Source organism: Ogataea parapolymorpha, chromosome V (assembly GCF_000187245.1).
Source record: "Ogataea parapolymorpha DL-1 chromosome V, whole genome shotgun sequence".
Classification (NCBI taxonomy): Eukaryota; Fungi; Ascomycota; class Pichiomycetes; order Pichiales; family Pichiaceae; genus Ogataea; species Ogataea parapolymorpha.
Window position 1 is genome coordinate 174,569 of NC_027862.1, and position 25,741 is coordinate 200,309.

Below are 25,741 nucleotides of genomic sequence, written 5' to 3' on the forward strand. Positions count from 1 at the left end.
TTGTAATGCGACGTGTCCACCTGGAGACCCAGACTGCCCCCCATGCAGATCCAACGCGCCAGGCAGGAAAAAAGAGATGATGCGTGTGAGGGTGCGAAAGTTTTGGAGTGTTTCAAAAGAGTAACGCAGGACGACTGCCAAGTGCCAGCTGGCGCAATAAGACAGGCAATTGGAGTGGCAGATGTGGTGGCGTGAGGTCGCCCGGCAAATTGTGGCAAGCAATCACCAGATGGAGCTTTCGGGAACGCTGGAGAACAGCAGATTGGTGCTCTCCTGCTCTCCAGAAAGTTCCTGCGGTGCCCAGAAATTTCGATGGCGCGGCGGCGGCTTACGTAACTGTGGCTCTGCGGCTCGTGGCAACAGGGTATAAATTTGACCTGGTGGTGGCCCCATTGCAACCCAGAGATTAGTTTGAGTACAAGTCAATCACAAAGCGCGAACAAGATGTCTTACTACAACGATCCATTCTACAGCTTCTTTGAGAACATCAACCAGGAGGTTGCACAGCTGAACAACCTGTTCAACGATCCATTCTTCAGATCATCGGTTGCCTCCACGGCTCCAGGCAACAGAAGACTGGAGAACAAAAAGAGCGGAAATGAGGGAAAGGAGGTGGCCAGACCATCGAACCAGACCTCTGGCCCATGGGACCTGTTCAGGCCATCTGCTTTCTTCGATGACAGCTTTGCTCCACCAGTTGATATCCACGACAACGACGACTCGTACGACGTGACTGTTGCCATTCCAGGAGCCCCTAAGGACAAGGTCACCATTGACTACAACAAGAAGACGAATGAGCTGATTGTCAAGGGTGAAATTCCAGAGCGCGAGACAACGAAGACCAAGGCTAACAACACTTACACCGAAAGAACCGTTGGTAAATTCTCACGGGTTTTGAAGTTGCCAGTGAAGGTTGACGGTGACAAGATCCAAGCCAAGTTTGAGAACGGCCTGTTGAACTTGACCGTTCCAAAGAGTGGCGAGGAAGACGAGGGACTGCAGAGAATTGAGATCTCGAGCAGCGAGTCGTACGACAAGAAGTCCGCATAAGCGGGTCTCAATTCCGATGGGATGAGTAGCTTGAAGTGGAGTTTTCATCCCAAGTTATGAGTTATGGATATGTCGAATTTATAGTTCTTAATGAAACAATTAAACATCAACTAGAATAATTGTAGGAACTTGGTTTCTCCTTACGTAAATATTTTTGCCTTTGCCTCATCATTTTACAATTGCCCATGTCCACTCGTAAGAAAACCATCCTCAAGGTTATTATTTTGGGCGACTCTGGCGTTGGAAAGACGTCTCTGATGCAGCAGTTCATCAATGGCAAGTTCTCGCAGCAGTACAAGGCCACCATCGGGGCCGACTTCCTGCCCAAGGACCTTGTCATTGACGATAAACAAGTGACAATGCAGATTTGGGATACGGCTGGCCAAGAGCGGTTCCAGTCTTTGGGAGTTGCTTTCTACCGAGGATCAGACTGCTGTGTCCTGGTGTACGACGTGACCAACACCAAGTCGTTTGAGAACCTACAAAGCTGGAAGGACGAGTTTCTTATCCAGGCCAACATCAAAGACCCTGACAACTTTCCGTTTGTGGTGATCGGCAACAAGATCGACGTGGAGGAGAACAAGAGACTTGTTTCGTCCAAGAAAGCGCAGTCGCTGTGTGCCAGCATGGGAAACCTGCCATACTTCGAAACAAGCGCAAAGGAGGCTGTCAACGTGGAGCAGGCGTTCGACGTGGTGGCCAGAAACGCGCTGCAGCAGGAAGAGAGTCTAGAGTTCAGTGACGACTATACAGACGCAGTGAACATCCATGTCGATGGAGATAGCTATGGGTCGTGTAGCTGTTAGGAGTGCACGTCCTGGCGAAGTTGTACACCAATTGAGTTGGACTATCCATTGCAACTTTGATCCCGCCCCTCTTCTTCCTGCTAATCGTTTCCCATCGCCATTTGTACTTTCAAATCTCACCGACCATAATTGTATTTACATAAGCACCGGCTGTAATTTTTTTTCTTGTCTTTATGCCTTCGCCATCCGAAAGACCAAAGGGCGTCAACCTTAACATCACTCTGGTTTGTCCAGAGTGTAAGGTGTATCCTCCAGAGATCGTTGAGAGACACAGCGAGGGAGACATCGTCTGTGCTCTTTGCGGCCTGGTGTTGAGTTCGCGAATAATAGATACTCGTTCTGAATGGAGAACGTTTGCCAACGATGACCAGAACGGAGACGATCCATCGCGTGTGGGAGAGGCCACGAACGGAGCGCTCGATTCAGACCAACTGTCTACGGTCATCAGTGCTGGAGTGGACGGAAACCGGGCAGCCAAGGAGCTGAACCGGATCCAGAACCGTAGTGTCGTTGATAGAAAGGACTACGCATTGCAGTCGGCGTATTCCAAGATCTCGCAGCTTTGTGATGGATACCAATTGCCGCGTGTTGTTCAGGACGGCGCCAAAGAGGTGTACAAGCTGGTGCATGACGACAAGATGCTAAGGGGAAAGAGCCAGGAGGCCATTATGGCCGCATCGATTTTCTTTGGGTGTCGTAAGGCAGACGTGCCTAGAACGTACAACGAAATCTGGGCGCTGACAAACGTGCCGAAAAAGGATATCGGGAAGGTGTTCAAGATCATCAAGCAGATCATCCAGAGGAAAGACGCAGAACAGGATGGACTCATCACTCGCCGCAACAACAATATCTCCACCACACAGACCAATCCGGAGGATCTTGTGGGCCGATTCTGCTCGCATTTGGGTCTCTCGCCGCAGATCACCACCTCTGCACAGCACATTGCACGCACGCTCAAGGAGCTGGGTGTGCTGGAGGGACGGTCGCCCACCACGATCGCCGCCACGGTTATCTATTTTTCGACGGCCATCTTTAAGCAACAAATCCCGCTGTCGCGGATCAGCGAGAAGACCGGTGTTTCTGAGGGAACCATCAAGTCGTCGTATGTGCACATGTCTGCCGCCCGCGACAAGCTGGTCGACCAGTCCTGGATCGACTCGGGCAAGGTCGACATGTCTGCGCTCAACTAAAAAAAATATCTAAAGCTCTCTTTATACGGGCTATATACAACGATATATACACTAATCCTTCTTTCCCTTCTTCTGGTACTCCTCCACCAGCTTTTTTTGCAGCTGTGGCGGACAAGGCTGGTACTCCTTGAACTCCATCGTGAACTCTCCCTTTCCTTGAGTCAGAGCACGCAGCTGCGAAGCAATACCGAACAGATTGTTCAGCGAGCACAGACTCGTGATGGTGAACTCCTCTGCCGTGTTTTCGGTGTCCTGGATCACGCCGCCGAGCTTGTTGATCAGACCAATGACAGCGCCCTGGAACTCGGTCGGCGAGGTCATCACCACGTTCATGATCGGCTCCAGAACGACCGGCTGCGCGTTCAGGAACGCCTGTTTGAACGCAAACTGCGTGGCCGTCTTGAAAGACAGCTCCGACGAATCCACCACGTGTGTCTGACCGTCGTCGATCAGCATGTGCACGCCCAGAACGCGCGAGCCGGTAAGCGGGCCCTTTTCCAAACTCTCCTCGAATCCCTTGCTACAGGCCAGGAGATATTTTTCAGGAATTTTTCCACCCACGATTTTAGTCTGGAAATTATTCTTGAACCGAATATCTTCCTCTGGCGACGCGCCAACGTATTCTGGGTCGCACAGGGACGTGGCCTTGAACTCACCCATCACCTTGGCATACTGACCAGCACCTCCAGACTGTTTTTTGTGCGTGTACTCGAACGGAGTGCTGCCGAGGACGGTCTCTCTGTACGAAACTCTAGGACGGCCGACCGTGCACTCGACGTTGTACTCACGACGCATTCTCTCGACGTAAATTTCCAAGTGCAGCTCTCCCATTCCGCTGATAATGGTCTCTTTCGAGTCTTTGTCGTAGTGCACACGGAACGTAGGGTCCTCTTTCTGGAACCGGTTCACAGCCTTGGAGAAATTCACCGCATCTTTGGTCTTAGGGTGGATCGACAGCGACACCACAGCGTCCGGAACGTACATCGACGACATGGAGTAGTTCACCTGGCCGTCCGTGAACGTGTCTCCGGAGGCGCAGTCGATTCCGAACGTGGCGCAGATCTCACCGGCTCCCACTTCGTCCACGTCTTCCATGTCGTTCGAGTGCATTCTCACGAGTCGGGCAATTTTCACTTTCTTGCCCGTCTTGACGTGTGTGATCATCATTCCCTTCTTCAAACGGCCCTGATACACACGCAGGTACGTCAGCTGGCCATACTTGCCCTCCTCCAGCTTGAAGGCGAGCACAACGGCCGGCTGGTTCGAGGCGGCAATTAAATTGACTGGGGCCTCGTTATTGGCAATATCCAGGGCCGTGTTCAAAACTTCAGACGGATTAGGCAGGTAGTCCACAACGGCGTCCAGAACGGGCTGCACACCCTTGTTGGCCAGCGCAGACCCCATCAACACCGGAGTGAACTTTCTAGCAATGGTAGCACGGCGAATAGCAGCCTTGATCAAGTCTGTGCTTGGTTCCTCCTCGTTCAAAAACACCTCTGCCAGCTCGTCATCCACGTCGGCCAGCATCTCGATCAGAGTAGCTCTTTTCTCCTCAACAAGGTCAACAAGATCGGCAGGAACCTCTTTCTCGATCCTCAACTTTTCTCCCTGCGAGCCTTCGAAATAAATCGATTGGCGGTCAATAATGTTCACCACCCCAGAAAGCTCTTTTTCTGCTCCAATAGGCACTTGCACGGCAGCAGCAGCGATCTTCAGCTTCTTGTTGATCTGTTCAACGGCTCTCCACGGATTGGCGCCCATTCTATCCATCTTGTTGATGAAAGTGATTCTAGGAACATTATATCTCTTCATCTGTCTATCAACAGTCACCGTCTGAGACTGAACACCAGAAACCGCACAAACAACAAGCACTGCACCGTCTAGCACCCTCAGCGCACGCTCGACCTCAATAGTGAAATCAATGTGGCCAGGAGTGTCGATAAGATTGAAATGGTAGTGTTCGTTGTCTTTATCCCAGGAACAGTACGTGGCAGCAGACTGAATAGTAATTCCCTTTTCCCTCTCCAGATCCATATGGTCCATCTTGGCACCGACACCGTCCTTTCCACGAACATCGTGGATTGCCTTGATACGACCGGTGTAGAACAGCACACGCTCGGTAAACGTGGTTTTTCCGGAATCAATGTGGGCAGAAATACCTATATTTCTCATCTTGGACAGTCTTTTCACGTCGGCCTCGGAGAGCTTGGAAGACAAGCTGTCCAACACAACCTTTTCCTCCTCGTAGCCACACACAGCAGCAGATCTATGGAACGCCCGCACAGGCGCCACGCTCCGCAGAACGCGCGGTGCAGCAGCTAATCTGGCGAGTCTAAACATGAACTGAAAATAATTCAGTGAAAATTCGAAATAAAGAATAAAATAAAAAACCACAAGGGTCGTGCGACACCCAAAGTGTGGAAACTCCCAAGTCCAATGAACGTGCTACAAAGTTACCAGTGAAACTCACAATATACTTTCTAGCATATGTACATTCACCTATAGAAGGAAGAACAAGAGAGAGCCAAACACAAGCCCGAATGGACCAGAGGCTGCAACTTGTCCTGCCATACCCCGGGAGCTGGAAGAAGACTTGGAAGTAGCAGAGCTGGTCCTGCTGCTGCTGCTGCTTGACGAGGTAGTGGTGGCGGCAGCCCTGGAAGTAGTACTCTGAGACAATGTAGTGCTCTCAGACAATGTAGCAAAGTGTGCTGAGGAGGCAGACGAGAACCAGGAAGCAGTGTCCACAGTGATCTCGCTAGAGTAGTAGTTGTCATCGGTAGCATTGAAGCAGGCCAGAGCATACTGGGTGACCTCAAAGACACTCTTCTCAACAAACTCGACATCGGCACAGGCGTAGTGTGTCACGTTCGAGTCATCTTCCAGAGCCATGTATTCCAACTGGATGGTAGCATAGTCTCCGCTATTGATGTTCGAAGGAATATCTGGCAGGTAGTAGCACGTGTGTCCGATGTCGATCTGGCTCGTCAAGTTATGAGTAGCCCAGGTATCAAAGTCATCATTCGACGTTGGATTGTTGTTGTAGGAAATCTTGAGGTTGACAGCCCATGCCTGGTGAGACTTTGCAACCAAGGACACGAAACCATCGTCCAGTGGGAACTCCGATCTATTGCCAGGAGCAGCGTAGGATCCACATGGAGCGATCGTTTCCGCCTCTTCCGACCATTCTCTATCAGTTGGGTAGAGCATTGCAATTTCACCCATGGTGTTTGCATAACCGGAGCCATGTTCCAAAGCAAGAGCCTCGGCAAATGCAATAGGATTTGCACGTCCAAAAGCAACCTTGCAAAGTAGCGGGAGGAGCAGAAATTGTTTCATTTTCGTCAATCGTATGCAAGATAGCCCACATTTTATGACGACCAGATCCTTTTTATAGCCGCTTTCGAATATATCGGATTCACCGCTCTAAAAAAAAAATTCGGAGAGCCCAATCTTGGCACACTCACGTTAGCGTGTAAACGTACACCAAAATGCCATAAAGGTAGTGGAAAAAGCTGAATATAAGCGTATTCAGAACCAAGCCACTAATATTTAGCAGCGAAGTAAACGTTTCTCCGCCGCTATTGTTCCAACTGGAGCCATCGGACAACGGGGACAAATCTGGTAGTCCTGAAGTTGCAACCAGCGTGTTTGTGCTGCTTATCCCGCTCAGCTCAATTTCTCCATTTGTGACACTCCGGAAGATCTGGTTGATGGCTTGCTGAATTAGGAAATCAATAATGTAGTACACGAGATAGTGGACGAGACAATAAATTATTATAAGCCCAAACGCGAAACGGCTTTTACCCAATAAATCCTGGTTCTGGAAATCTTCGTTATTGTCACTCTGCTGCTCCAGATCAGATGACCCGGTAATCAAATCGGGCTTTCTTGGTTGGTCGAATTGTATCGCACAATTGGAGTGCAAATTGAAATCCTGCACAATAACATCCTCGTAATTCACCGATGGGCCGTTTTCTGTATTTTTTTTCGACCGATACCCGCACACCAGGTAGAGCACCCAATAAAGAATAAGATGCAATACCAAGACAGCAATGAACGAAACTGCAATGAGCGCAAAATTGACCATTTTTAATTGGACCAACCCGATGAAGTCCCGAATAGTGCTTTGTATCTTATTGTAAAGCTCGATCTTATTCTCAATGGTTGCCGAGTCGACTTCAGCGGATGAGGACGCAAAAAGAGGGATATGGGTACCGTTGAAGCCGAAGAGGAACAGGTAATTCGCTATTAAACGCAAATTGGTAGTGTTCTCGTCGTTATGACGATTGGTCTTGTAGAATTGGACCATGTTTTTCCACGAAGCGTGAAACTCAATTTCCTCGAATTTCGAGTCACTCAAGTATGTGTTAACCAAATATGTCTTTTCGCTGCGAATGAGCCCTTGCACACGGCATTTGAATTTCATGAAACTGTATTCACAATTGAGCGATAGCGAACCATTCTCGATAAATGTGGGCCCCACATAGACGAGGTCCAATTTGGGAAATGGGGGATATAGATATAATTCTTTAGCGGCAGTATCCAAATCGCCACTCGTTTGCTCGATGGTATCCAAGACCTTTGAAAGCTTGATAGAAGATAGCGAATGCTGTTCCAGGTCAGAGTATCTCTTCAGAAAGTGATAGGTGCTCATATCCACTTTGAATTCTGTGAGCCTGAACTTATTGCTGAATAAGTACAACTCCTGCAAATAATCAGTGTAGATCAACAGCGATGCAAAGAAGCTAAAGAGGATGGTTAGCAAAACCCTTTTGAACACAAAATGGTTGCCAATCATGGTGTAAATTCAAATCGATGTTTTTCTTGCATAGCGCTGGATCTGCTTAAATTATTTCCCATTCGTTGAAAAGAGAGATACCGGTTGCGGAAACCCCCACAACTGCTCCTTTACCGCCAAACTGTCCCACGCACACCTCCTTGAACTGCTCGTCCAATTCCATCTGAGAAGAAACGCTGCACTCATCGTCACTCCATTGATAGAATAACAACTGGGAGCCATTATTTTTGGGGCTCACGACAAACACCAGGCCTGGGTCATCAAGTGAAAAGCCTAGTTGAGCCTTATCCGAAAGCTCTTCAATAACGCGTTCGTCAGAAGAGAGATCTTTATACCAAATGCAAGAGAGAGTTGTTTTTTCTCGTGAGAGAACATACTCCGGTGTCACAATGACATTATCAAAAGTTTTTGCGTTCCATGCTTTCGTTTTCGTGAGCTTGCTTTTGAATTGTTGTTTTGTGTTGCGCAAAATCAATGATTTGTTAGAGAGAATTGCTAGATCATAATCGTGCAGGTTTGTGAATTTGGCTGCCAGAAACTTAATGTCGGAATTGCGGTCAATGGCATATATCGGCTCAAAACATTCATCTTGACGCTCTATCTTGAGTATTTCAACCTTGTCATCAAAAACGGCGACGAGTCTGTCCTCCCTAAAATCGACAAACTGTATAGGTTCGTCCCACTCGTACGTGGCGAGCGGAAGTGAGTTTTCTTTGGTTTCCAGCTTAAACGCAAGAACCTGTTTGACGCTCAAAACAATCAGCACCTCTTTGTGATAAAGTACGTCTTCCACTTTTGTGGAGCCCACCAAAACGGTGTGTTTCAAATCAACACCATTCTCGGAGTTAGACCAAACGTTGATGCATTTCTTATCCGGTAGGTACGCAAATAACAATCCATCGACCAAAAAACATTTGCCGATGGTTTCGTTTATAACCGTGGTTTTGGATGGCTTAGCAACAGCCTGTGCAGGGACTTTGTGATTAGCGTCATTGTGTGGCTTGGTGTTGGCCTCTAGTGAAATAGCCATATCTAGGTAATCAGCAGCAGCACTATCCTGAGAAGATAGTGTGCTGGCCTTTTGTGATGGCGTCGAGCGTGCGTTAAGGTTAGAGTAAAATTCATATGTCTCATCTTTAGAAAAATGCAATGGGTCTGAAAGCTCGACCGTCGGACTTTTCAGCATGTAAAGAATCTCGTTTGTTGCCGTCTTTAGGAATTGTCTTGCCTTCACAAGTCTTGTGACATCGATATTGTCCACAGCAAGCAGACGATCAACATTTGATTCATCTGTCGAAGGCTCCTTGGTCTGTGTGTGTTCCTTTTCCAATTCCTCCACACGAGCTCTCAACTTTTCATTTTGGAGCTTGAGCGTATTTCTTTCGCTTTCGAGCTCCACAATACGAAGTTTCAAAGCTGACCTTTCCAAATCAGACATCATCCTGTTGCGCTCCACTGTGGTAAACTGCGACTGCAAATACTGCATTACTCCGGGCAAAGTATAATGCGACACTCCAGATGCTTGTCCAAAGGCGTCACCGGTACCATTGCTGGTGCCACCGTTGGCTCTTGAGCCTCCAAAATGACTTTGCTCCATCAAATCTAGATTGTTATTATATATCGATTTTGCCCATGTATATACAAGAAAATTTAAAACTACACGTCTGCTTATGTCATACTAGGCAACAAATTTGGCAGCTTCCTGGAAGCTCTCCGGGTTGTCCTGGAGCTCGAAAATGGGGCGGTGGGGGTCGCTCCATTGTAAATTTTCCAGCACTTTTGATGTGAGGTCTGATTCCTCTTGAGTGAGCTTTTCGGGATTGAAATTGGTGTAGCCGTACTCCTTGGCTCTGGCTCTCAGTTTTGCAACCTCTTTAGGAAGCATGATTGTGCGTGAAAACGAGGTCTTGCTCTCAATATAAAATCTGCGCGCTAGCACAGACCAGTTCTCGCTGTTTGGGCGGTCTATCATTGCCACAGCCAATATTTCGTATACCTTGTGCACCTTTCTTTTGAGAAAATGGTTGTCGAAATGGTTGATCATGGCTATGGCGTTGTAGAGCTGATTTTCCCTGACAAAGTAGTTTACAAAATGGACCAGCATCGACGGCGTAAGCTCTGGAATATCAGTTTCAAGTCTTTCCATAGCAAAATCCCAAGCTTGCGAAGGCCCGTATTCATCCAATGCAATTCTAACAAATTCTGCAACCAGTTTCGGGTCGTCTTTGAATGATTGTTGATTTGCAACCATTTCCGCCATGAGCTCGCCAAAGTTCTTCTTCTCAATGTCGTACTTGTAGGCCATCACTGCGGGGAGAATGGGATACAGGGAACACCCATTTTTCACCATATAGTCGTATATTGGCTTTCGATGCGTGCGAAGACACTCAAAAAGAATAAAGCAGGTGCTCAGATCTGGGATCTGTTTGTAGAAACGCATTTGCTTAAGGTACATATTGATAAGCGCAAACTTTCGTTCATGACGGCTAGTTCTCATGGGACCCAGCACAAAGTTGAAAGATTCTGTGGTCGGATACAGTTTTCTCTGATTCATCAGACGCATGGTTTCCTTGACGTTGTTGAAATCGTGAGTCGTTGCAAAAAACTTGAGAATCATGTTGTATGTGTGCAGGCTCTCTAGCACATTGGACTCGACGATTTTCTCAAACGCTCTTTTCACATAAACGGGATTTTGATCAAACTTTCTGGTCTTCACACGGTTCAAGGTTCGCACATAGTCATCCAGAGTAGTCTCGTTCAAAACATCGGGAACTTTTGGAATTTCTACAAGGTCTTGGGGTTGGTTAAGCTGTGTCCAGGATGAGATGTCAGGAGAGAGCTTGTGGTCTGCAGGAATTAGTTTCCGGAACTGTCGTATCACCTCTGACTCGGAATTGGCACTGCGATCCTCTTCGGAGTAAAACTCTGATTTTCTGTTCACTATTCTGAGCAGAGATTGGAGATCAGATAGACGATTGCGTCGCAACGAGCTGGTGCTGGACAATCTGAATAAAATCATAGATTAAAAAAATAATTTTAATTTTTTCCTCTATCACGCGTAACGATATCATGACAGTCACGACTAATGAGGACAATATACGGCTGATTGTCGTTCCAGGCAACATACAGACCCCGTTTAAGACCATCAAGCCTTACAAGGGTTTCCAGCTGGTGGTCAACGATGGACTGGTGTACGAGCTCAACAAGACGAATTTTAGAGATCCGCACAATGCAACACAGAAACTAACCAAGAAGCAACAGCCACTCAAAACCATCTTCCTAGCCGCTTTGGACGCGTCCATGGATAGCCTCATGGTGGGAAATAATTGCGAGCTCTGGATAGCTACCAAATACAACCCCGTGTATCTGCTGCTGGATTTTTTCACGGACGCGTTGAGCCGCGAACATGTGCGCATGGTAAGCTTCCAGGACCTGCTGGAACAATTCGAAGGCTGTGAGACGCTTCAAGAGCTGTTGGAGAATGGCGTGGACTTGCAAAAGCCGCTGCTGCAAATATGTGAGAGCGTTGACGAAAATGACGAGACGTTTTACAAGCCCTCGATGCAGAAAATCATCGGCTATCTCAGCTCCAAAGTAAACCATTTGGCACAGAATTTGCCGTCTGCGCTAGTCGCTTCTGCAAAGAAAAAGCTTGCATTGCCCGGCTTCGAGCCAACAGACGAGGTGCTGCAGGTAAGCAAAAAGCAGCTCGCAATTGAGCTAATCAGCTCCTACGTGGACGCAAAGTACCTGAACGACCTGAAAAAGCTGTATTCGACGGAGATCCTGGACTCCTACATGGTAGAATACAAGCGAAAAGAACAATCGACCGCGCTGGCAGAGGAAAACATTAATACACTCAACGGGATGAACGCGGCAAACCCCAAGAAACGCAAAGTTGAGAAAAAAGTAGTGCGCAAAGAGGTGAAAAAAGTCGCTGTCGGCAAAGGAGCACTCGACGGCTTCTTCAAGAAAAAGGTGTAGCAGCTGTTTGTTACTACCGTATGTACATTAATTGTTCTTTGAATTATTTGTCTCCTTCTGTTGTGCTGGTGGCTGTGGCTCGGTCAACACTTTTTGGGCCAATTCAGTGTCGTTTAATTGGTTGTAGATGTTCATACCGCTGGCAATCAGTTTAGGCAGGTTGTCTAGACTGGCAGGCAAAATAACCGTATTTGTCTCCTTAGCCAGCTTGCCGAACGCTTCGACGTATTTTTCAGCAATGTTGAGCGACACGGCCTCCTTTCCATGTGGGCTGTTTGCAATGGCGTCAGCAACCAGTCTGATCGACTCAGCGGTGGCCTTTGCCTTGAGCAACATGGCATCGGACTCACCCTTGGCCCAGTTAATCTTCTTGCTTTTTTCGGCTTCGGACTTCAGGATCTCTGTCTGTTTGTGAGCCTCACTGATATTGATTTCACTAAGCTTCAGACCCTCGGATTCCAAGATGTTGGCACGCTTCTGTCTTTCCTTCTCCACCACCTGGTTCATCGAGTTGATCACATTGACAGGAGGCCGAATGTCTCTGATCTCGTATCTCAACACCTCGATACCCCAGTCCTTGGCGGCCTCGTTAATGGAGGTGGTGATGTTGACGTTCAGCATGGTTCTTTCGCGCAGAACAAGGTCGAGCGCCATCTGGCCGATCTCCGAACGCATTGTGGTCTGGGCCAGCTGGATAATTGCGTAATGTGCATCCTCGACTCCGTAGGACGCCTTGTAAGCATCCACCACCTTGTAGTACAAAACTCCATCCATTTCCAGTGTCACATTGTCAGCAGTGATAGCGTTTTGAGAGGGCACCTCAATGGCAACCTCTTTCAGCGACTGCACATACTGGATTTTGTCAATGAACGGTAGTAAGATTGCAAGACCTGGTTTTAGTATTCTGTTGAACTTTCCCATTCTCTCGACAATCCAGGCCGTTTGTTGAGGAACGAACCGAATGATAGTGTTGGAGGGAAGGGTCGAGCGGTTGAAAAAGTTCAAATTCCCCGTTGAGTACCGGCTTACCGAGACCAGCGACCTAAACAGCCTGGCGCTTTTAATTGGGCTGATTTGTTTCAATGGCGAAATCATGTTGGACGGCAACAAGTAAAAGAATTAATGGAAAAAAAAATGTTTTAAGAGAATAATTTTAAAATAATATGGTCAGGGACTACGACATCTCCAATAATGAAAAACAGTTCGTGCTGGCAGCCTTGGAACAGAATATCCGACTGGATGGCCGCAAGCTGCTCCAGATGAGAGATGTCCAGATCTCTGTCTCCCGCGACGAGTACGGATATGCTGAGGTGAGCCTGGGGAAGACCAAAGTTGCCTGTCGGGTCACGGCAGAAATCACCAAACCGTACGAGGACCGTCCGTTTGATGGGATTTTTCAGATCAGCACAGACATTTCGCCCATTTGCTCGCCGTTCTTTGAGAGCGGGCTCACCACAGGAAGCAAACAATCGAACGACGAGATATTAATTTCCAGACTTATTGAGAAGGCCGTGCGACGTTCCGGAGCGCTTGATCTTGAAAGTCTCTGTATAATCGCTGGGTCCAAGTGTTGGGCTGTCCGCGCCGACTTGCAATTTCTGAATTACGACGGGAATTTCATTGATATCTCGTCTATAGCTGTCATGGTAGCATTGCTTCATTTCCGTAAACCTGACATGGAGATCGATGGAAACAACGTTATTCTATTTGACGAGGACCAGAGAAATCCAGTTCCGCTTTCGATACTGCACATTCCGCTGTGTTTCACCTTCCAGTTCTACAATCCAAACGACGATGAGGAGAATATAAAAGGAAATCTGAACAACGAGTTGATCTTGTTGGATGCAAACCTGATAGAAGAACGACTCAGCTTGGGCTCGATGACTCTCACTATCAACAAGAACAAGGAACTTTGTCAGATGGTGAAATGCGGAGGTCTCAACATCGATGCCAGCATGATTATGAATTGCTGTCAGCATGCCAGTAATTTGGTGGACGATCTTACAAGAAAAATCAACGACGTGATAAAAAAAGATAACGAACTTCGCAAGAACCCTGTTGAGAAAGAGCTACAGGTGGTCAACCAAAGAGAAACTTAAATAATGTGCAAATCTACTTATTCTGCTCTTCTCTCCCATTCAATCTCAGCAGGCTCTTCAGGGAGAGTCACCATAGAAGAGTAATCAACTTTAGGAAGCTTACTGGTCCACTTGAATGTTTGAATGAAGGTGACCAAAATAGTTCCCAGCTGAGTGTATGCAAATTGCTCACCAATACATCTATGTCTACCGCCTCCAAATGGCAGGTATGGCGAGGAAACACCCTTTGAAATGGTACCAAATCCGTAGTCCACTGTGTCTGAATCGGACGATCCAGCGTTTTGAGACACATCCCATCTGTGGGGCTCGAACGTGTTGGCATTGGGGAAGTATTTTTCGTTTGTCATGGCGAAGCCTGGAGAAACAAGCACGTAATGGCCCTTTGGAACAATCATCTTGGAGTCTGGCACTTGCAATGGGTTCATCACTTTTCTGAAAATCGAGTGCAAAGGCATGTGCAATCTCAGTGTCTCCTTGATGGTGTTGTTGACCAAAGGAAGGTGCTGCAGGTCCTCGTAGGTAACCTCTTTTCTGTCGCCAAGAACGGATTTGATCTCGTTGTACAACTCTTCCTGCAAATCTGGTCTCTCACCAAGATGGAGCAGGAACCACGACGAGGTGGAGGCAGAAGTGTGCTGACCTCCCATCAGAACGCCAATCAGCAAATTAGCAATCTCTCTTTCAGTCATCGCGGTGCCGTCCTTGTATGTAGAGTTTTTCATCAGAGCGTCAACCAGATCTCTGTCCTGAATATCATTCTCTTGCTTCCGTTTGTTGATCAGTTTCATGTATGTGCTAGAAATGATGTTATGTGCTTCGTCTCTTCTCTTGTATGAAGGAAGCGGCAAATTAGGGAACACAAAGTTGATCGGGGTGAATCCTTTGTCAAGGTCGGAGTACAGCTTAGCAAAACCAGTGTTGAGCATGTTTCTCACTTCTTCACCAAGTAAGGTTCTCGAGGCCGTGAAGATGGTGATCTCTGGCTGGGACTTCAGGACGTTGACTTTGCCCTTGTTGCCCCTGAACTGGCTATCAGAATTCACGTAATTAAGAACCTCTTCTCTGATTAGTGGGACGTACTTGATGAACGAATCCTTAGTTAAGGCGACTTTGGCAAACTTTTTTTGTTCCATAAGCTTCCAGTTTGGGCAGTCGTAAATCACTCCTTTTCCAAACACAGGCGTCGTCAGATGGGTGTACGCCTCTTCGGCGGAAACGTCATTCAGTTTGGCGTTCAAAATAAACTCGTGGCCCTTCGGACCCAGATACACAGTCATGACCTTTCCTAACAACAAGAAAGAGAAACAATCACCGTATTTCTGCTGACACTGGGCAAAAAACTCATATGGTTGCATACCGTATGGGATGGCAGATCCCAGCCAAGGGATCCAGTAAAAAACGAGAGGCACTCTATCGTTTCTCAGGGAATAAAGTAGTTGCCAAACAATAGAGTAGAGGAAAGGAAGAGCAACCACAATCATGATCTTCTGAGCCGTGCTCAGCGCCAGAATAACGTCGAACACATACAGTCCGGCGCTCTGAACTTCCTGAATCAAAGCAGCGGTTCCAGACATGGCCAAAAACGAACGATGTCACCAAATTTATATCTCTTTTTTTCGTGATTTGTATAAAATGGTGTGTTTTTTTAAACGAAAAATACGATCGTCGCGCCGATCGTCTGCTATCCTGACCAATAGTTTTGAACGTGGTGTCATCAAACGCACCTCGTTCGATATCATAAGCCCAGATGGCGCGCTCCCACCCGCCCTTGCAGCATTTCTACAAAGCCTCGCTTGCGCAATCTTCTTGGCTGACCGTTTATTCGTCTATATACAGTTATTGTTTAAGCACTGGGATCTCGTCTTCGGGGCACTTCACAGCCTGCGTGAGTTCCACCAGCTCTTTCATAATATCATCAGAGTGTTTATGCTTGCAGTCGATCTTCTTTTCGCGACCATCCGCGTACACCACCTTCAAAACACTAGGACACTTCAGTTGCTCTTCTTTTGTTGGGCAGTTGACTCTGGTGACCTCGATGTTTACATCCGGGTTGTGGAAACAAATCGTCCGAAGATTCCACTTCCAGAACTGCTTCGCTCCCATGTGACCGTAGGCGTTGTGACTTTTAAAGATCAGATGTAATTTTGACACCTGGGGAAACTTGTATGCGGAATCCTTGTAGTTTGCAATCAGATTCAAGTTCTCCCTTTGTCTCGTAAGACGCGACGTAGGGAGATCCTTCAAAAATAAAGCCCGCGAGGCCTTGGGAAGCTGGCTAGCTCTCGTCATGAAGAAGAATATACTAAAAGTTTTTTCTCTCGAAATTCTACATCCTTACACAGAACACTGATTGTCGATATATACAGTACTAGACGTTGCGCTCCTTACACCACTTTTGGAGCCAAGGACACAAGTTTGTTGAAGTTCTTACGTCTAAGCTCTCTAGCAACCACTCCGTTCACTCTCGTTCCGATTGGCTCGTCCTTTTGGTTGATCAGGACACATGCGTTGTCGTCGAATCTTATCACACTTCCGTCAGGTCTGAGGGTTGGCGACTTCGTGCGCACAATCACCGCGCGACAGATGTCACCTCTCTTCACTCTGTTGCTGGCACTTGCGCCTGTGAGATGCTGGTTGAGAGACTTTGCGTTCTGGACAACGACAACGACCTTGTCGCCGATGTTGGCGTGGTTGGTTGGCTTCTTGCCAAGAACCTTGATGCACTCGACAAGCTCTGCGCCAGAGTTGTCCACAACCCGCAGCATAGTTTTGAGGAAGATCATGATGAGAAGATGTATTTGGTCCAACACTTTTTCGATATTTTTTCAGACCGCCATCTTTGCACCACACCGACGTCTAGTTCAAATTACGTAAATGCAGTTTCTCAGACGCGTAACCTGCTAACGGCAAAATATCATTCAATAATTCGCACCTTAATTATGGAGTCAATCAGAGTGGACGCCAGCATCATCTCGCAATTCACGAAAAAGACCGTTCGTGTAATCGGCAAACTCATCGACAAGTCCACGGGCGCAGGTACTGCGATCGTCCAATGCAACGGCTCTATCCAGCTCAAATTCCAAAACCAGCAGGCCCTGCTCGAGTCGCTCACGCTGAACAACTGGTACGAGTGTATCGGAATAGTGGACACAGACAACAGCGTGAAGGTAATCCAGATCATTGATTTTGGCGACCAAATAAGCGAGCCTGCCGTGACGAAGCTAGTGGAAATGAGCCACAAGGTGCCGGAGCTATTCTACACTAGTCTGAGCTAGCTGGGTTTATACTTGGTTAATATCGCTACATGTATTTGTGTCTTAATCGTCCCATCTCCGTTTCTTCATCTTTCTGTAGGAACTGTCCAACGTCGCGCTCTGTAACCGTTTGCTTGGGGCGTACCAGCCGACCTCGCTCGGGAATGGCGCAGGCGTGGCGTAGTTCGTGAGAGAACTCATAGTGTACGACCAGCCGGCGGTGATAGTCGAGTGAACAACAGGAGTTCCTGAGATGGTGGAGTAGTACGTCACAGAGGAGGCAGGGAACCTTCTGGACCACGTGGTGGCCGTCACTGTGCTTCCAGGCTGAGTCTGCATTGGAGCGTATCTCGTTTTCCCCGTCTGTTTCGTATATGGTATGGTGAACCAGGCAGAGTTGATGGACTGCTGCACACTAATCTGCTGAGCGTCAGGAGGATCGCCAGTACCCGAAGTCTTCAAAGTACCAGTCATACCTTCCAGCTTGAATCTGTCCGTGTAGTGAATCGTGTAGGACTCCGAGCCGTAGTCTGCATAAATTTGAACGTAGTAGTATCCGTCTGCACCAACGCTAGCTGCCACGGACGCCTGGTACGTATCGTCGTCGAGGTCGCTTAATGTGATGGATGATGCCAGGCTAGCTCTTTGCTCGATATCGTTGTTCGGACCGGTCATGAGCAGCAGAGTGAATGAAAGAGCGTCCTTGATGCTAGGCGATTCGCCGTCGTCTTTGAAGGTAACGTTAAACTTCACGGTGGAGCCGTCAACCGTGAAAGTGTCGCCCGAGCTTGGCGACACAGGCTTCACGTCTGCGAACACACCCGTCCACAAAAAGACCAGCGAATAAAACCAATATATCGTCCGCATGGTGAACCGTTTTTTTCTATTTATAACAGAAACTAGTGAACCTTTTTTCACATTCCAGGTGCTTTGACTTTTCTGCAATATTATTACACACACCTGTACACCACCTAGGCTCCGCCTTGATTATTCTGCTTCGTGGAGCTGGGCGATGAAGTCGCCGACCTGGTCGCCCTTGCGCATCAGCGCCTCGCCTATGAGGAATCCAAACACGCCGTGCTTCTTGTAGCTCGACACATCCTGCGGCGACGAAATCCCGCTCAGCGCCAAAAGGAGAGTTTTTGGTCCGTTATTTGGAAGCAGCTCGTTCAATTTCACCGTAGTGGACAGATCCACGCTGAAGTCGTGCAGGTTCCTGTTGTTCACTCCAATGACCTTGGCTCCCACCGCAACGGCGACTTTCATTTCCTCCACGTTGTTGACCTCCACCAGAGGCTCCATTCCGAGGCTTCTGGAGTACGCGATCAGCTCTTTGAGCAGCTCGAGCTCCAGCATCTTGACAATCAGTAGAACCGTGTCTGCTCCAGCCAGACGGGCCTCTAGAATTTGGTACTTGTTGAAGATAAACTCCTTCCGCAAAATACACGGTCTATTGGCCACAGAGTCAATGGCTTTTCTGGCCACCTCCAGATCCTGAATATTTCCTTTAAACCAGGTTGGCTCGGTCAACACAGAAATAGTGGCAACTCCAGCCTTGGCGTATGTGAGGGCCTGTTTGGCGGCGTTAACAGTTTCGTCTATGACGCCTTTAGAAGGTGACGCTCTTTTGATTTCGCTGAGAATTGCAACATTGCCGGCGCTGATGTTCTGTTCCAATCTATCGTAAAAATTGATTAGCGGCGGTGCCAGTCCCATGGACAAGTACAGTTCTAGATCAGCAAAAGTGCGCCCCGGTCTGTTCATCTCGAACTCGTAGTCTTTTCGTCTCTGCGCGTATATTTTCTCCAATATGCTCTCCTTTCTCTGAACCGCGCGGTCGGCATTTTCCTCCCAGTAACCACCGGAATGGGTTGAGGATGTTCTGGATCATCAGATGGCCCTCTTCGGTCAGAATGCTCTCTGGATGAAACTGGACGCCCTCTATGGTGTACTTCTTGTGTCTCACACCCATAATGATCCCGTTGTCTGTGCGAGCAGTAATCTCCAGACAGTCCGGAAGCGACTTGAGCGTTTCCGGCCAGCGAGTGGTATCTGGTGACAGCAACATCTTGCGGAACGTTTTTGAACATTCCCCTTGTTGTCGTGCTTAACAGTGGACGTTTTTCCATGGACAATCTCGCCCGCATACTCGACGTCTCCGCCAAACTCCTCGAAGATACACTGCTGGCCCATACAGACGCCAAAGACAGGGATCTTGCCTTTGAAATGGCTGATCACGTCGCGAGATATTCCCGAGTCCGTTCTTGGATGGCCCGGACCGGGGGATATCACCACAACGTCCGGCTTGAGCTGCTCAATCTCGGGAATGGTGATCTGATCGTTCCTGAAAACCTCGACATTGGCTCCCTCCTGACACAGGTACTCATACAGGTTCCAGGTAAACGAGTCGTAGTTGTCGATCATGACAACGTTCTTGGAAGCGGCCGGCATTTTGAAGGTGACTAATAGCCTAAGAAAATATTTAAAATAATTTAATTTTCATTTAATATTCATTTAATTTTCGTATACTCGCTATTTCAGCTTTTCATCTCATCACTTCATAAACGATATAAACCAGAAAAAGAACTATTTTCAAACACGCTTCTCAAAAGCGGTATGTCCTTCCATGTCTCCTTAGAATCTGGCAAGTCCGGTCTCCTCGTAAGTTCCGAGTTTGAAGTTTGGAATCGTCATGTCCAGGTCGGAGCCTGAGTAGCCAAGATCTTCAGCAACAAGAGTGGCAGCCTTCTCACCGATGGTCAATGCAGTAGAGTAGGTGTTGCATCCAACGTTGTCGGGACAAACAGAAAGGTCCGCAACCTTGAGGTTCTGGACTCCGTAAACGTTCAGTCTGGCGTCCAAGACACCTCCCTTAGGAGCAATCTTGCTACCCTCTCTTGGGGCCATCGAGCAGGTACCCAGGCAGTGCCAAGTGGTCTCGGTGTGCTCCTTGATGTAGTTGACGATGGCCTCATCGTCCTCCTCGGAGTACTCGATGTCGGAGTGCAGTTGGACCTGGTTCGAGGTCACGTGGAACTCGTTCTTAGGCGAAGGCTTGCCAATAGGAACGGTCCACGAGCCGTGGTACAAGTTGGCAGTGAGGTGGTTAGGACCGGCATATGCACTGCATGTCTCGAGGTCCAGGTCTCTGGCTCTGGCTGGCGAGTCAACCTTGAACAATGGGTGGTGCGAGGTGACCTCTCCGGCAAAGCTCTCCATTCTTCTGGCAGTCTCTCTGGACTTCTTGTATGCCCAGACCATAGGCCACAGGTCTCTTTCGTCGTTGAGGAAGCCGGTGTCGAAATCAGGAGCGTCGTATGGGTTTGCCGAGGTGACTCTGACAAATCCTCTGGAGAATGGATACTCCAGGAAGTGGAACATGGTCATGAACTTGCCGTTAGGAATCTTGGTGTGGTCTCCAAAGAAGCCGGAAATGACGGAATAGTGCATCAGAGGCTTGTCTGGCTTGTTCTCAAAGTAGTCTGCGTAGCCGCGTCTGAAGTCCTCGTCGGCGGTAGCCAGCTCCTCTTCGGTAGGTCTGATCTTAACTCCGGCTTCAATACCGTTGGTGGTCAATGGACCGTCCTTGTTGGAGTACCACTGGTCGAAAGCGGCCTTCTGAGCAACCGGGTCACCCCTGACAAAGTCGTCGAACGTTGGAACGTCAGGCTTGACGTAGTATGGAGTGAAGAAACAGTAGTGGTCCTGGAAGTTCTCACCCACACCTGGCAGGTCGACGATTGGCTTAATTCCCACGGATCTCAAGTGGTGGGCTGCACCAATACCAGATCTCTGGAGCACCAGAGGCGACGAGATGGTTCCGCAAGAAATCACAATCTGCTTTCTGGCTCTGAAGGTTCTGGAGACAGGCTTCTTAGGGTTCAGAGGCTTCATTGGCACTGTTTTCACGGCCACAGCCTTGCCGTCCTCGATGATCACCTTGTCACACTTGGTGGAGGTGATGAGGAACAGGCTCTGCTTGTTTCTCATGGTTGGGTGGATGTAGGCGTGCGCAGAGTCGGATCTTCTACCCAGGTCCCTGTTAATCCACTTCAGCCAGTGCTCTGCACCATGCGATGTCTTGAAGTCCTCCAGGTCGTCCACGACAGGAATTCCTTGCGACTCCGCTGCTCTCAGGAAGTCTTGACACGTAGGATACGTGTAGTTTCCGAAGGAAACCTTAATTGGGCCGTCAAAGCCGTGCAGATCTCTGTTGTTGCAAGGACGTTGGTAAGTTTCGATTTTTTTGATCAGAGGCAGCAACTCGTCGGTGCTCCATCCCTCGGACTCCCAGTCGTCGTAGTCGGAAGCAGAGGCTCTGGTGTACATCAGGAAGTTGATGGACGAGCCACCTCCGAGGATGTTGGCGCAAGGAACGATTGCTCTTCTGCCGTTCAGAGCCTTCGATGGTCTGGACGAGTAGAAAGTGGCTGTCTTGGAGTCGAGTCTCATGTTTCTAGGATACACTCCGGGAAGGTAGACCCAAGGGTTGTTGATGTTGTTCTCACCACCCTCGATCAGGGCAACTGTGAGGTTTTGGTCGTCGAGGTTTGCGAGTCTGCCGGCAACGCAGCAGCCGGTGGAACCTCCACCAACAACAATGATATCGAATTCGTCAGGAATGGCCATTTTGTTTTTGTACTTTAGATTGATGTCACCACCGTGCACTGGCGGCAGTATTTATAGATTGCGCGTGTGGGGACGACTGGGTGCACTTAGCGACAGTGCTGACCCCATCTGTGATCAAGTAGGGCAAAAACTGGGGATGTCGGAGTCACTGCACGGTAGCATAAGAAATTTGCTTTCTGGCCGGTTCACCCGCATTTGCACTGTGGAGAAACAGACTGGCCGACACCGCACCAATTACCACATCGGCCCTCTGCTGTTCTAGTGATTTTCTGGTAGCAGGCGCAGGCAGCTAAGGGTAGGGCCGTCCGCTTAGGCAAAGTCACGTTGTAGGCTACGCCAGAGAACAGAGCCTCACATGACACCATCCAGCTGCGTCCTCAAAGCGATAAAGTTTGGTTGCGGCTGCAGAACCCCCTCAGTTGCCAGATTCACGAGTTTTACGCGACGGCTAAAGCGAGTGGGTTTATTTTAGTTGCGGTGCAAGGATGCAAGGTACCCCGTACAGGTGCGGCAACAATTAATTAGTACACCCAGCGCAGAAAGCCCAGCCTCCGGATGACTAGTCGCTACAGAGTGGAGTATGCACTCAAGGAACACCGTCGAGACGGCCTCATAGAGTGGATAAAGGGCCTGTTGGCCACGCCGTTCGTCCTGTACGCGGTGAAGAGCAACGGCATCTCCGCCGTGGACGATCTCATGGTGAACTCTGAGGCAAAACGCCGTTACGCAGAAATCTTCCACGACCTCGAACTCCTCATCGACGACAACATTGAAATGACCAAAGCCGGCACCCCCGAATTGTCTCGGCTCGTGCAGCTGGTTCCGAGCGTTGGCAACTTTTTCACCAGACTGCCTCTGGAAAAGGCCTTCTACATCGAGGACGAGCGCCGCGCCATCAGCAAACGCCGGCTTGTGGCGCCCTCGTTCAACGACGTCCGGCTCATCCTCAACACGGCCCAGCTGTTGGAGATGTCGCGGTTCTTCCATTCCAAAACCATCCGAGATCGCAAGCTGCAGCTCATAACATTCGATGGTGACATCACACTGTACGACGACGGCAAAAATTTCGATGCCGAGTCGCCCATCTTACCCCACCTCATCAAGCTAATGGCCAAAGACCTTTATGTGGGTATCGTCACCGCGGCCGGCTACAGCGACGCGACCAAGTACTACGAGCGCCTCAAGGGCCTCATCGACGCTGTCCAGACGTCCCCGCTGCTCAGAGGCCACCAGAGAGAGAACCTTCTTATTATGGGCGGCGAGGCAAATTATCTTTTCCGGTACAGTAACGAGGAGCAGAAATTACGTTTCTACTCCAAAGACAGATGGCTGCTCGAGAACATGCTGAATTGGTCCGAGGAGGACATTCTCCTAACACTGGACTTTGCGCAGGAGGTCCTAAACGACCTGGTTCACAAATTGGGCGCGCCAGCCACCGTGGTCCGCAAGGAGCGGGCCGTCGGCCTGGTTCCACTGCAGGGCTACAAGCTGATCCGCGAGCAGCTCGAGGAGATCGTTCTTCGCGTCGACAAACGTCTCAAACAGTTCCCACCCGCCAAGAAGATCCGTTGGTGCGCTTTCAACGGCGGCTCGGACATCTGGGTTGACATTGGCGATAAAGCGTACGGTGTGAGGGTGCTCCAAAAATTTATCAGTTCCAACGATAAGATCGACATCAAGGCCGAGAACACCCTGCACGTCGGCGACCAGTTCAACTCTCTCGGATCGAACGACTACGCCAGCCGCACGGCAGCAACCACATGCTGGGTGTCTAGTCCGGACGAGACGAAGAACCTGCTCATAGACTTAGTTAAGTACATCGACGACTGGGCCACCTACTGATTACGTCAGCACACGTCATGGTGGTAAATTGATAGAGATAAAAAAAAAAAGCTCACTTTAATTAATTCCGGTTTTACAGTGGAGAAAGTTGAGTAAAACTATTTGGTCCTGCATATTGCTATGGTTAACAGTCTGTGATTGAGATTGTTGATTTTTGCTTTTCAGGCTTCACATAACTGAAACTTTCAACGCTGATTTTGCTATCGACAATAGACCATGTTCGGGGTACTGCTTGCTGCGATCGGCGTCTGGGTCTCATACTTGTATCCCTTGGCGGAATCGTTCAAGCTGCTGACCAACGTGGACCAGTCACGACAGCCCATTGTTTTGCCGCCACAGAGCCAGTTCCAAAGATGGTTTGTGTACTGGCTTGTTCTCGCTGTTTGCACGCTGGTTATCTCCAACAGGGTAGTGCGCACTGTGCTTAGTTTCGTTCCGTTCAGCTCGCTAGTGACCCTGTATCTGCGGATCTGGCTGGTTTTTCCGCTGGTTTCCGTGGACTCCTCGGGCACCAGCGTCACAGGCTCGTATATTCTCTACCACCACTATCTCAAGAACTGGCTGGTTGTGCTGAACCATTATGTTGGCGACCTCAAGACCACTGATGTGGTCACCTACGGCGCCGGCTTCTACAACAGAATCATTGACCAATACGTGCCCAATTACCAATTCCTCAAGCTCAATGTGGCGTCCAAACAGGATAAGTCTACGGTTGAGGTGATGAACGAGCTGTGGCAGTCGTCTGGCTGGAGAGGTTCATCCACCGGCCAGAATGTGACGGACTACTATCCTCAGCTACTGTTCTCATCGCTGATTTCGCCGATTAAGAGTATGGTGTTCAACGAGCACAAAGACGTGCGGGACGAGTACGACGTAGTCAATAAAGACGAGCTGCACAGCGCTAACGCAAGCACCACGAGTCTGCCGCGGCTCCAGAATCGCAACTCGTCGGGATCGCTGCGCAAGGTGACTCCGTCGGGCACGGATCCCCAAAACAGACGCCCGTCGTGGGGATTTGGCTGGAAATCCAGAAACAGCTCTGCTACTTTTGCGAATGAATAGTTACGATTCTGATTTCAAGCTTTTATTATGTTGGATTTATATGTACAGGATTATAGCTGGATATGTTGGGAAATGAATTCTTCTGTTCTGAGCTGTTTGTCCTGAAGCGTGGCCTTTTCTTTGAGGTTTCTCATCTGTCTCTCGACGATTTTTGGGACAAAGTTCATCGGCTGCGGATGTCTGTCTATGATTCCCTCGAATGCCTTCGAAGGCTTCAGCTTGTCCGATCCGACCGCCTCAAGCTTGTCCTCTCTGTATGCGTCTCTCTGCTCGATGAATTCTGCCTGGTTTTTAAAGAACTCTGTCTCTTCCGGCCACACAAACGGGTCGATCAGATCCACGGTCATTTTCTTCTTTTGCGCGACCCTGTGTCTAGAACTGAACCCTGGACCAATCGGATACTCCCATTTTGCGGGCGTCAGAGCAACAGTCACGTTCAGCACTCGCAGGCCGTATAAATGGTACAAATAGTCTCTTAGGTCCAGCTTGTTGAAAGACTTAGGCACCAGAAATTTGGCCTGGTATGGGGTCTGTTTCGCGTTGGGACGTAATAATGTAACCCTTGCTGATGGGAAGTACAATTTTTTGGCACCCACAGTGAAATGCGGCTCGTCGTTCTCGATCGCTTCCTTTACCAATTGGACGATTCTTTTGGATTTCTTTGCACGCTCCTCCCTCGGAACGGTCGGTTTTTTCTTCTGAGCAAAAGGACGGAGACGGCCCATAATTATGGTCCGCTGCGGCTGGACAATAGTGCGCTCAAAAAGCCCGCTGCTGACCGTTTTGAATCGTGCAAACATGGCGATAAAAAGGTTTGGGAAAAAATATTCAATATTGACCCCGTTGAAAATTCCCATCTCGTACTTGTGTCCGGGTAATTCCTGTAAAGGCTAGTTTTCGTTGAAAAAAAAAATACTTGAAGGCGAATACTCCTAGATAAACATCTTGTTTTCTGGTAAACACTTTGTCTGAATCGTTGGAAAGTGTTCGCATTCACCAAGTCTAGTGCGCTTTGAATTTGGAA

The 25,741-nt window shown here is 48.8% G+C and overlaps 22 protein-coding genes across 22 annotated transcripts; 8 read left to right on the plus strand and 14 right to left on the minus strand.

The window, feature by feature from the left end:
* Positions 1-444: 444 nt before the first annotated feature.
* Positions 445-1,050, plus strand: HPODL_03869 (Heat shock protein 26; the record flags this gene model as incomplete). Its single annotated transcript, XM_014078644.1, has 1 exon — positions 445-1,050. The coding sequence occupies one exon, from the start codon at positions 445-447 to the stop codon at positions 1,048-1,050; it is 606 nt and encodes a 201-aa protein (XP_013934119.1).
* Positions 1,051-1,235: 185 nt separating this feature from the next.
* Positions 1,236-1,856, plus strand: HPODL_03870 (Ras-related protein Rab7; the record flags this gene model as incomplete). Its single annotated transcript, XM_014078645.1, has 1 exon — positions 1,236-1,856. One exon carries the CDS (start codon positions 1,236-1,238, stop codon positions 1,854-1,856), a length of 621 nt encoding a protein of 206 aa, XP_013934120.1.
* A 173-nt stretch (positions 1,857-2,029) lies between these two features.
* HPODL_03871 (Transcription initiation factor IIB) lies at positions 2,030-3,046 on the plus strand (the record flags this gene model as incomplete). Its single annotated transcript, XM_014078646.1, has 1 exon — positions 2,030-3,046. The coding sequence occupies one exon, from the start codon at positions 2,030-2,032 to the stop codon at positions 3,044-3,046; it is 1,017 nt and encodes a 338-aa protein (XP_013934121.1).
* A 51-nt stretch (positions 3,047-3,097) lies between these two features.
* On the minus strand, positions 3,098-5,386 carry HPODL_03872 (Elongation factor G, mitochondrial; the record flags this gene model as incomplete). The annotated part of the gene is made up of 1 exon (XM_014078647.1): positions 3,098-5,386. One exon carries the CDS (start codon positions 5,384-5,386, stop codon positions 3,098-3,100), a length of 2,289 nt encoding a protein of 762 aa, XP_013934122.1.
* Positions 5,387-5,545: 159 nt separating this feature from the next.
* Positions 5,546-6,385, minus strand: HPODL_03873 (putative secreted protein; the record flags this gene model as incomplete). The annotated part of the gene is made up of 1 exon (XM_014078648.1): positions 5,546-6,385. The coding sequence occupies one exon, from the start codon at positions 6,383-6,385 to the stop codon at positions 5,546-5,548; it is 840 nt and encodes a 279-aa protein (XP_013934123.1).
* A 124-nt stretch (positions 6,386-6,509) lies between these two features.
* On the minus strand, positions 6,510-7,847 carry HPODL_03874 (uncharacterized protein; the record flags this gene model as incomplete). The annotated part of the gene is made up of 1 exon (XM_014078649.1): positions 6,510-7,847. The coding sequence occupies one exon, from the start codon at positions 7,845-7,847 to the stop codon at positions 6,510-6,512; it is 1,338 nt and encodes a 445-aa protein (XP_013934124.1).
* Positions 7,848-7,893: 46 nt separating this feature from the next.
* HPODL_03875 (uncharacterized protein) lies at positions 7,894-9,444 on the minus strand (the record flags this gene model as incomplete). The annotated part of the gene is made up of 1 exon (XM_014078650.1): positions 7,894-9,444. One exon carries the CDS (start codon positions 9,442-9,444, stop codon positions 7,894-7,896), a length of 1,551 nt encoding a protein of 516 aa, XP_013934125.1.
* Positions 9,445-9,525: 81 nt separating this feature from the next.
* Positions 9,526-10,866, minus strand: HPODL_03876 (uncharacterized protein; the record flags this gene model as incomplete). The annotated part of the gene is made up of 1 exon (XM_014078651.1): positions 9,526-10,866. One exon carries the CDS (start codon positions 10,864-10,866, stop codon positions 9,526-9,528), a length of 1,341 nt encoding a protein of 446 aa, XP_013934126.1.
* A 50-nt stretch (positions 10,867-10,916) lies between these two features.
* HPODL_03877 (uncharacterized protein) lies at positions 10,917-11,831 on the plus strand (the record flags this gene model as incomplete). Its single annotated transcript, XM_014078652.1, has 1 exon — positions 10,917-11,831. The coding sequence occupies one exon, from the start codon at positions 10,917-10,919 to the stop codon at positions 11,829-11,831; it is 915 nt and encodes a 304-aa protein (XP_013934127.1).
* Positions 11,832-11,858: 27 nt separating this feature from the next.
* HPODL_03878 (Stomatin-like protein 2) lies at positions 11,859-12,926 on the minus strand (the record flags this gene model as incomplete). The annotated part of the gene is made up of 1 exon (XM_014078653.1): positions 11,859-12,926. The coding sequence occupies one exon, from the start codon at positions 12,924-12,926 to the stop codon at positions 11,859-11,861; it is 1,068 nt and encodes a 355-aa protein (XP_013934128.1).
* A 68-nt stretch (positions 12,927-12,994) lies between these two features.
* HPODL_03879 (Exosome complex component RRP45) lies at positions 12,995-13,930 on the plus strand (the record flags this gene model as incomplete). Its single annotated transcript, XM_014078654.1, has 1 exon — positions 12,995-13,930. The coding sequence occupies one exon, from the start codon at positions 12,995-12,997 to the stop codon at positions 13,928-13,930; it is 936 nt and encodes a 311-aa protein (XP_013934129.1).
* A 17-nt stretch (positions 13,931-13,947) lies between these two features.
* HPODL_03880 (Lanosterol 14-alpha demethylase) lies at positions 13,948-15,504 on the minus strand (the record flags this gene model as incomplete). Its single annotated transcript, XM_014078655.1, has 1 exon — positions 13,948-15,504. The coding sequence occupies one exon, from the start codon at positions 15,502-15,504 to the stop codon at positions 13,948-13,950; it is 1,557 nt and encodes a 518-aa protein (XP_013934130.1).
* A 262-nt stretch (positions 15,505-15,766) lies between these two features.
* Positions 15,767-16,219, minus strand: HPODL_05237 (uncharacterized protein; the record flags this gene model as incomplete). The annotated part of the gene is made up of 1 exon (XM_014078656.1): positions 15,767-16,219. The coding sequence occupies one exon, from the start codon at positions 16,217-16,219 to the stop codon at positions 15,767-15,769; it is 453 nt and encodes a 150-aa protein (XP_013934131.1).
* A 95-nt stretch (positions 16,220-16,314) lies between these two features.
* HPODL_03881 (mitochondrial 54S ribosomal protein YmL38/YmL34) lies at positions 16,315-16,713 on the minus strand (the record flags this gene model as incomplete). Its single annotated transcript, XM_014078657.1, has 1 exon — positions 16,315-16,713. The coding sequence occupies one exon, from the start codon at positions 16,711-16,713 to the stop codon at positions 16,315-16,317; it is 399 nt and encodes a 132-aa protein (XP_013934132.1).
* A 156-nt stretch (positions 16,714-16,869) lies between these two features.
* On the plus strand, positions 16,870-17,205 carry HPODL_03882 (uncharacterized protein; the record flags this gene model as incomplete). The annotated part of the gene is made up of 1 exon (XM_014078658.1): positions 16,870-17,205. One exon carries the CDS (start codon positions 16,870-16,872, stop codon positions 17,203-17,205), a length of 336 nt encoding a protein of 111 aa, XP_013934133.1.
* A 42-nt stretch (positions 17,206-17,247) lies between these two features.
* On the minus strand, positions 17,248-18,051 carry HPODL_03883 (Cell wall synthesis protein KRE9; the record flags this gene model as incomplete). Its single annotated transcript, XM_014078659.1, has 1 exon — positions 17,248-18,051. The coding sequence occupies one exon, from the start codon at positions 18,049-18,051 to the stop codon at positions 17,248-17,250; it is 804 nt and encodes a 267-aa protein (XP_013934134.1).
* A 120-nt stretch (positions 18,052-18,171) lies between these two features.
* HPODL_03884 (Anthranilate synthase component 2) lies at positions 18,172-18,900 on the minus strand (the record flags this gene model as incomplete). The annotated part of the gene is made up of 1 exon (XM_014078660.1): positions 18,172-18,900. One exon carries the CDS (start codon positions 18,898-18,900, stop codon positions 18,172-18,174), a length of 729 nt encoding a protein of 242 aa, XP_013934135.1.
* Positions 18,901-19,146: 246 nt separating this feature from the next.
* HPODL_03885 (Anthranilate synthase component 2) lies at positions 19,147-19,635 on the minus strand (the record flags this gene model as incomplete). The annotated part of the gene is made up of 1 exon (XM_014078661.1): positions 19,147-19,635. The coding sequence occupies one exon, from the start codon at positions 19,633-19,635 to the stop codon at positions 19,147-19,149; it is 489 nt and encodes a 162-aa protein (XP_013934136.1).
* A 183-nt stretch (positions 19,636-19,818) lies between these two features.
* On the minus strand, positions 19,819-21,813 carry HPODL_03886 (Alcohol oxidase; the record flags this gene model as incomplete). The annotated part of the gene is made up of 1 exon (XM_014078662.1): positions 19,819-21,813. One exon carries the CDS (start codon positions 21,811-21,813, stop codon positions 19,819-19,821), a length of 1,995 nt encoding a protein of 664 aa, XP_013934137.1.
* Positions 21,814-22,368: 555 nt separating this feature from the next.
* On the plus strand, positions 22,369-23,655 carry HPODL_03887 (IMP-specific 5'-nucleotidase 1; the record flags this gene model as incomplete). The annotated part of the gene is made up of 1 exon (XM_014078663.1): positions 22,369-23,655. The coding sequence occupies one exon, from the start codon at positions 22,369-22,371 to the stop codon at positions 23,653-23,655; it is 1,287 nt and encodes a 428-aa protein (XP_013934138.1).
* Positions 23,656-23,871: 216 nt separating this feature from the next.
* HPODL_03888 (uncharacterized protein) lies at positions 23,872-24,717 on the plus strand (the record flags this gene model as incomplete). Its single annotated transcript, XM_014078664.1, has 1 exon — positions 23,872-24,717. The coding sequence occupies one exon, from the start codon at positions 23,872-23,874 to the stop codon at positions 24,715-24,717; it is 846 nt and encodes a 281-aa protein (XP_013934139.1).
* Positions 24,718-24,767: 50 nt separating this feature from the next.
* HPODL_03889 (mitochondrial 54S ribosomal protein YmL41) lies at positions 24,768-25,517 on the minus strand (the record flags this gene model as incomplete). The annotated part of the gene is made up of 1 exon (XM_014078665.1): positions 24,768-25,517. The coding sequence occupies one exon, from the start codon at positions 25,515-25,517 to the stop codon at positions 24,768-24,770; it is 750 nt and encodes a 249-aa protein (XP_013934140.1).
* Between the last annotated feature and the right edge of the window lie 224 nt (positions 25,518-25,741).